Genomic DNA, 7,500 nt, shown 5'->3' with positions numbered 1-7,500 from the left:
AAAGGTTCTGGGTTAAAAACCTAATACCCACAATGTCTACCTTTCAGGGCGACCTGCTCCTGAACGAACATGTAACAAAAATTCACCGTGAGTTGCTTTTGCGGGAAAGCGTCTGCCAAAAGGACTAAAGAGTAAATAGTTCAGCAGATTGGTGGAAAAGTGAGGTCAACGTTCCCATCGCCGCGGGGAGAACGCCGTCTCGAATGGAGAACCACACTTAACAGCATAACCAGGTTCCCTGCTGCAGCTCGCTCACTCTGTCTCTCCGGCGCTCTGGAAAGCACCTCTTCCACCACAGTTTACAGAGAGAGAGAGAGAGAGCTCTCTCACTCTGTAAACTCAAGTGGAGAGGGTGGTTTTCTCCTGAAGAGCTTCGTACCTCTCACTCCGCTCCCAGCTGCACCTCTTAAAAAACCAAGCCCTAGTCGGGGTGGCCAAGGTGGGGGAGAGAAGGGGTGGGGGGTGGGGGGAGGAAGGGAGTGAGTGGAGGTCTGGAGGACTGTGGTGAGCGGCAAATTAGAAGGCCTTAGATCCGACGCAAGGGCCCCGTCTCACGGAAACCCAAAGCAGGTCATTAATGAAGGGCCGCGGGACCGTGCCGTGATGCGTGGGAGGGCCCCTGGGAGCCAGAGAACCAGAGAGCTCTTTAGGGGAACCAGAGGTCCCTTGTCAAATCTGCTTTTCGCTATCAAAATATTTGGTAATGGGCTATCCATTACGGCACCACAGTCGGGTGCAAGACAAAGGGTTGGCTATTTGTCAAGTCATTTGTCATGGGTCGGCTCACACGCTTATCACAGACACTAGCGGGGAAAAATGGGTTCCTTATCGTAGTGTATCAGTATCCCTTAAGCTAAAAATATATGTCCCTCATCAAGCATACTCTGCTTGTTTGCAAACCAGTCTGGAGTGTTGAATGAATTTCCCTCCTCTCTCCCCCTACACCACCGCCCCCCCCCTCTCTCTCTCATGATACTGCTGGATGGAAATCTGTTAGAAACTGTGTAGTGAGCGTAAGCGTAGCCAGACCATATAGTAGCCAGACCATAAATTAGTGCTCATGTTGTAGCCAGATCCAACAGGGGAAAAAAAGCCCCAGCGACCTCCTTGAAAGCTCCCCGTTCTAATTGGACAAGAAGCAGACGCCTGAAGCCTGTGTGTCTGTAGAAACCCACCCAGCGCCATGGCTACAGCGCCATGGTTCCAGAACATCCATTTTAGGGGAACGTGGAATTCCAAACTGCCAGATAGATCCATTTTGTGTCCACGCTAGGGCCAGGCTACTCATTAAGTCAGTAACCAGATAGTCGCCAGATATTCGGAGCAGGGACGTCTGTTTCTCGCACCACAAGAAACAACCTAAAAAAAAGCAAACCTAATTTGTTTTCCAATCAAAAACGTCGGCGCGATCTGAGCTGTAATTCAAAGCCCCCGTTTATGATGACTAAAACCTTTTTGAAATATTTCGTTCCCTCTGTTTTCTTTTCTAGATGGTTCCAGGGGCGTCACCACAGAACCATTTGCAGCTGTACCCGGACCTATTTCTGAGCTCAACGTCCACTCACCCCCGTCGCCCCAAAACGCAGACCGGGGTTGAAACCGGAGCGACTCCGACCGCATTCTGCCATTGGCTCCAGGCCCTGCGACTCGCATAGCGTTCTCCCCCATTTCTCTCCCGTTTCATTCGGATGCATGTGTGCGCAACAGCAGGCGGTGTAAAGAGGAGGAGGGAGGCCTGAAATTACCCCGGTCTGTGATGATGATGATAAACAGTGATTATATTACACCAAACTATTCACCCTCGCCATTAGCCTCCCCTTTATAGAGCCCTCACTGTACTGCCCTGAACTCCCAGAAACCCTTTCAAGACTGTTTTTCATTCTCCCAAGAGCCTTGGACTTCATTATTTTTGAGTCTTGGCCTCTGTGAGACCGCAGAATCAGCACAGACCGTACCTCAAAACAGTGATTAAAGAAGGCCCTGAACCATCTCTTGTTCGACCTTTGACCTACAAGCGAGATTCAAGAGAAAGACGATGATCCTTTTCTGACCTTTTTTCTTCCGAAAGTGTGGAAAGCCAGCGATTAACCCATCGATTATCGACGTCCACCGGATCCAGACCCCCCTGTACGAGCCCCGTGCGCGAGCCTGGACCGTCCCGCGGCGCTCCGACCCCCTCCGCCCGACCCCCCGGCGCCATGAACCTGCAGGGCAAGCTGTCGGGCCTGAAGGGCCTGGTGTCGGGCGCCCACGGCCGGCGGCGCTTCAAGGGCGACCTCACCACCGACATGATCAGCCCGCCCATGGACGACTTCCGCCACACCATGCACGTGGGCCGCGGCGGCGACGTGTTCGGCGACACCTCCTTCCTCAGCAACCACGGCGGGAGCCGCAACCGCGAGGCCGACGCCAACACCACCTGCTCCTCGACCCCAACCAGCCCCACCTCCACCCCCGACAACAAGATCGGGGCCTTCTTCTCCCGCACGCTGCGGCAGGTGAGGAAGGGGTCGGCGAGCGAGGGCCGGCCTAGTGGGGGAGGAGGTGGAGGTGGAGGTGGAGGAGGAGGTGGAGGTGGAGGTGGAGGTGGAGGAGGTGGAGGAGGAGGAGAGTCCAAGGATGTGTCTTCGCCGCCACCGCCCGCCGTTTCCCCCATCATCAAGAACGCCATCTCGCTGCCCCGGCTGGACGCGGTGGGCACGACCAACGGCGGGGGTCCCGTCGTCAGGGAGCTCTTCCCCCCGCAGGAGGCGGGCAAAGCGTCCTACGGTGTGTATGGTCTGCACACGTTGATCCGCACACACACACACACAGACACACACACACGCATGGACAGAGCTTAAGCTGTTGACAATAGGGACGGTCCCACGAGTTCAGTGAAGGAGATAAGGCAAAGGTGTTTCTGTGGAGAGGAGGTCGTTTTAGGCTTTTATAGCAGTGGAGAAGCATTCATTGTTTCCCAGAGACATGATGAGATATTTTGTTCAAAATGGAGTCACGTTTACTGGAAGTCACGTTGACATTATCAGCCGAGAATCTAACTTGATTAAGCAGGAAATTGATGTCAGTGTAATTGCTGCAAACTCCTTCCTCACGCAACAACGGCCACAACAACACAGCCCCCAGCGTGTACGCGTCTCTAAATTAGACAATGCTTTGTTTCCACTGAGCCCCGATTTTTTTGATTTCCCCCCACAACAGACTTTAATGGCGACCACCTAAACCACAATGAACTAGATGTGCCCCAGATGTGCCTGTTCTGTTGAGTCACCTGGGCTCCTAATCAGCCACTCACTCTCTCAATCTGTCAAACACACCGGGAACGCAGAACACTTCCAGAGAGACCAGGGCTGCCCCCGCCCGCTCTCAAACCTTGACCGCCAGACATACCCCACGCCACTCTCACACCCGCCTTACCCCCACTGTGTGTGTGGGGGGGGGATGTACGGCACTATTTTCCTTAATCTAAAAAATTGTTGAGGAAACTCAACAATGGTCCGATTACCTACCGTGTATCCTGTATCTTGTATAACGATTTGGTGACTGCATGTTGTAGCTGTATTTGAATGTTAAGCTTTACTTGTTCAATACTGCCCCCTACCCAAATACTGAGGACAGACAAGTGGCAGTAGACGTGAAATGGCTGTTAAGAGTGAAACTTACTTCCGCAGTATGATGTTTCATCATTTAAAATGATGACTAGTGCAAGGAAACTATATGTTGGATTTAAGTTGATCTTTTGAGATTTGGTTAGATTGTCCCAAATCCAGTCCAGTTACTTATAGATGCAAAATCACACAAACAAAAGTGTTGTTTTTGGTCCAAGGAACCTAAAAATGTGTAAAAGGATCCCACATCCCTCCAGATAGAACCCCCCTCTATGTGCTAATGTTTTCTCCCGCCTCACCCCCCCCCCCCCCCCTCAGGTCTGGAGTCGGGCTTCGTCACGCTCCCCCGCCTATCCCGCTCCGAGCGCCCGCTGCCCTCCGTCCCCACTTCCTGTTCGCCGGACCTGCCCCGCAGCTGCCTCGACGACGCCGTCGACTCCGTCCCGTCCGACGGCCCCGCCTCCGCCGTCACCATGGTCCCGTTGAGCCGCGAGCCCGTCACCATGACGACCCACTCCGACTCCCTGCGGTCCCTCACGTCCCTGGACACCTTCACCCTGGACCTCGGGCCCTCCCTCATGAGCGAGGTGTTCGGGATGATCGACAGCCCCGGCGGCCACTCGGACGGCCACTTCCACGCCTGGGAGGCCGAGGAGGCGGGCTCGGCCTTCGGGATGACCAATGAGGGCTCGGAGATGGACTCGGCCACCATCTCGTACGTCGACTCCCTGCTGAGGGAGGACTGCGGCAGCAGGAAGAGCCCGTACGGAGGGGACTGGGAGGAGGAAGAGGAGCGGATGGTGATGATGATGATGGAGGCCAACGGAGGGGCGGGGCACCCTCTTAAAGGGGCGGTGCCCGACGTGGTGTTGGTGGGGCCCACTGCGGAGGACGGGCGGGCGAGGCCCGGTGTGGGCATGGAGACCGACAGCTTCCAGAAGGCGGCGGATGTGCTGGCGCGTCACTACAGGGTGGCTGGATCCAAGCTGAGGATTCTGGAATCCGAGAGCCTCAGCCAATCAAAGAGCTTGTCCTACGGCGAGGTGGACGAAGAGGAGGAGATTAAAGTCTGAGGTTGTACTGAGTGTCAGGACGCCTGACGCATATGATATTGTACTATCTAGCTAAACTCCACGCATAATTCTATTCAAATCAGTAGCTTTTAAAATGGGCCTTCTGTTGACAGGACTATATATGAAAAATGGCCCGTCCCTTTGTAATTCTTTGGTATATTATTTTCAGACGTTGAATGTGGGTCATGTTCCCTATGCAGCCACTCCTACAAAAAGACATTTGGTTGCAAGAATGCCCGTGAAAGTTCACAAAACACTACGTTTATAATCGGAACCGACTGAAGGAACATAGGAAAATATGAATGGTAAGTGAAAAGAAACAGACCAGCTTGCTTTCCTCAACTGACAGCTTCTCATGAACAGCAGAGATAGGCGAATAAAATCTGTACAGTAGAATGGTGAAACTAGGAGGCAGAAGAAGAAGTAAGTCTTGGGCCACAAAAAGGATGTTACAACAAGATGTTACATCTCTATATATATATACATACATATATATATATAGTATATATATATATAATCGCCATGCTGACTTCCTTTGACAGAGTGGCGAGCAGCTCTCTCCGATGAGACGTACAGCCACAGAAGGACAGTTAGCTGTTAATGTGTTACTCAGAATACACTAAAAGAGGGAAACACAAGGGCCAAAAAGGAGAACAATAAGGGTGACATGAATCGAATTCTAAATTCTCAGGAGCTTTGAAACAAAGATAACCGAAGAAAGCCAAAGAACCGTCTTGTGGTGAAATCTGCAGGTTTATATGTGTATAACAACCATTATATTTCTACTATAGAACATACAACGACCTCCCCTTAAACGTGTATTTAAGAGCACCTGCAATTCACATGTACAATTTACATATTACATGTTAAAGGGACTATTCATGATATTTTAAGATTTAAGAAATGTACACTATGCCCTTGTGCGCTGAGACCGGCTGACCAGCCAAAACATCCGTGCCAAATGAGTAAGAAAAAACACAAATAAAAGTATGGACTGCCTTTGTTTTACTTCCAGAAATGTACAATAAACATGTTTTCATTAGAGTGGAAAATTTCATTTTTACCCATTTTTACATCACATACATTTTATTTTTTAAAAAAAAAAAGGAAGGTTGGTTGCAACGATACAATACTGAAAGATCAAGCCTCGAACTAACTGGCACTAAAAGGTGTTTTTAACCATCTTACTTCTCCAGAACATAATACTTCAAAACCCTCAGCATGTGGACCAAACCCAACAGGTGGTTGAGGGGGGGTGGGTGACGCGTGGCGAGGGAGGGGATCGAACCCGGTCGCTCCGCTCTCTACCTCTACTGCTTCACCTCCGCCAGGGGAGGCAGAGGCGGGGGGCACTTGGGAGCTCTGACCTCCGACCTCTTCATGTGGGGCTTCCTTGGGAGGGAGGACGGAGCTGGCCGGGGGCCCCCAAGTGCCGGCTGTGGCCCCGCAGCCGGAGGCTGGGGTGGCCGAGGGGTGGGGGTGGAGGGCTTGGTGCTGAAGGGGGGCTTGGGGGTGCCGATGGATCCGGGGTGTGGCAGAGGGTCTCTGGGTTTAGTGTACTGGACCACCACCTTCTCATCGGGCTGTACGGGCCTCTTCTGAACGAAGGACCTCTTCGCTGTGGGGGGAGAGGATGGGAGAGTTGAGAGAGAGAGGGAGAGGAAGAGAGAGAGAGAGAGAGAGAGAGAGAGAGAGAGAGAGAGAGAGAGAGAGAGAGAGAGAGAGAGAGAGAGAGAGAGAGAGAGAGAGAGAGAGAGAGAGAGAGAGAGGGAGAGGAAGAGAGAGGGAGAGAGAGAGGGAGGGAGGATGGGAGGGTTGAGAGAGGGAGGGTGGATGGGAGAGTTGAGAGAGGGAGGGAGGGTTGAGAGAGGGAGGGAGGGAGGGTTGAGAGAGGGAGGGAGGGTTGAGAGAGGGAGGGAGGGAGGGAGGGTTGAGAGAGGGAGGGTTGAGAGAGGGAGGGAGGGAGGGAGGGTTGAGAGAGGGGGGGAGGGAGGGAGGGAGGGTTGAGAGAGGGAGGGTGGATGGGAGAGTTGAGAGAGGGAGGGAGGGTTGAGAGAGGGAGGGTTGCATGGTGGTTAGGGGGGTTTGACTCCCGGCCAAAGTTCTAGGTTCAAACCAAAATGCCCGCAGTCTATCTGTAGGCCTCCTTGAGGAAGGTGTCTGATACCTGATTCATAGTGCCGTGCATTACAGTGGGGCTGGTGCAAAACCAAAATGTACTTCCTCAGGGCCCTCACGCACTGTTCATAAAAAACCTTTGTAGGACTGTTGACTGCTGGAAAGTGATGGTGCACAAGCTGCGCGTCCTCAACCACTTTACGGCCAAACGGCGGCTATGATGCCATGGCTGTGTGTGCACTGTCAGCGCATCTCACGACCAGCACGCCACGGGTAACGCCTGCTTAAACCATTTATAACATTTATATAAAAGCAGTGGCTTTGACTTCTTGTTTCTTTTTTAAGAATTTCTTAAATCATTGCTTAAATCACGAGTAAGAGTTCAGGATGTCCAAACAGGAAGTTCATCATGAATCATCATGAACGTAACATTGATAATAAGTTCTTTACACAATGCATCAGAACTTATGTGGAAACCTAGTGAACTGTAATCACAAAGTAGAACGACTCATCATTGAGCATTATGGCATCTGAGTGACGCGTACGTACAGGTAGCCTGCGGTCATTGGGGCCAGAACCCAGCACCTTTCTGCTGGGAGGGAGAGCACCCTTACCAGGGTGCTTCTAACTGGGGGGCGAGCACCCTAACCAGGGGGCGAGCACCCTAACCAAGGTGCTTCTGAACCCCACATGCTCTAGGG

The 7,500-nt window shown here is 52.2% G+C and overlaps 2 protein-coding genes across 3 annotated transcripts in view; one reads left to right on the top strand and one right to left on the bottom strand.

Annotated features, from left to right (window-relative positions):
- The window catches only part of cdc42ep1a (CDC42 effector protein (Rho GTPase binding) 1a), an 11,066-nt gene extending 5,343 nt beyond the window's left edge, over positions 1-5,723 (top strand). For both annotated transcript variants that reach the window (XM_060036079.1, XM_060036080.1), the window contains exons 3-4: positions 1,491-2,769; positions 3,927-5,723. In XM_060036079.1, coding sequence (XP_059892062.1) covers positions 2,199-2,769; positions 3,927-4,681 — 1,326 coding nt within the window. In that variant the 5' untranslated portion in view covers positions 1,491-2,198 and the 3' untranslated portion in view covers positions 4,682-5,723. The remainder of the gene's footprint in view (positions 1-1,490; positions 2,770-3,926) is intronic.
- Positions 5,670-7,500, bottom strand: part of sh3bp1 (SH3-domain binding protein 1) — an 11,521-nt gene continuing 9,690 nt past the window's right edge. The window contains exon 18 of the mRNA XM_060036077.1: positions 5,670-6,299. Coding sequence (XP_059892060.1) covers positions 5,992-6,299 — 308 coding nt within the window. The 3' untranslated portion in view covers positions 5,670-5,991. The remainder of the gene's footprint in view (positions 6,300-7,500) is intronic.

Source organism: Gadus macrocephalus, chromosome 18 (genome assembly GCF_031168955.1).
Source record: "Gadus macrocephalus chromosome 18, ASM3116895v1".
Classification (NCBI taxonomy): domain Eukaryota; kingdom Metazoa; phylum Chordata; class Actinopteri; order Gadiformes; family Gadidae; genus Gadus; species Gadus macrocephalus.
The sequence above is the reverse complement of the archived record's forward strand: the minus strand, read 5'-3'. Positions and strand labels throughout refer to the sequence as shown.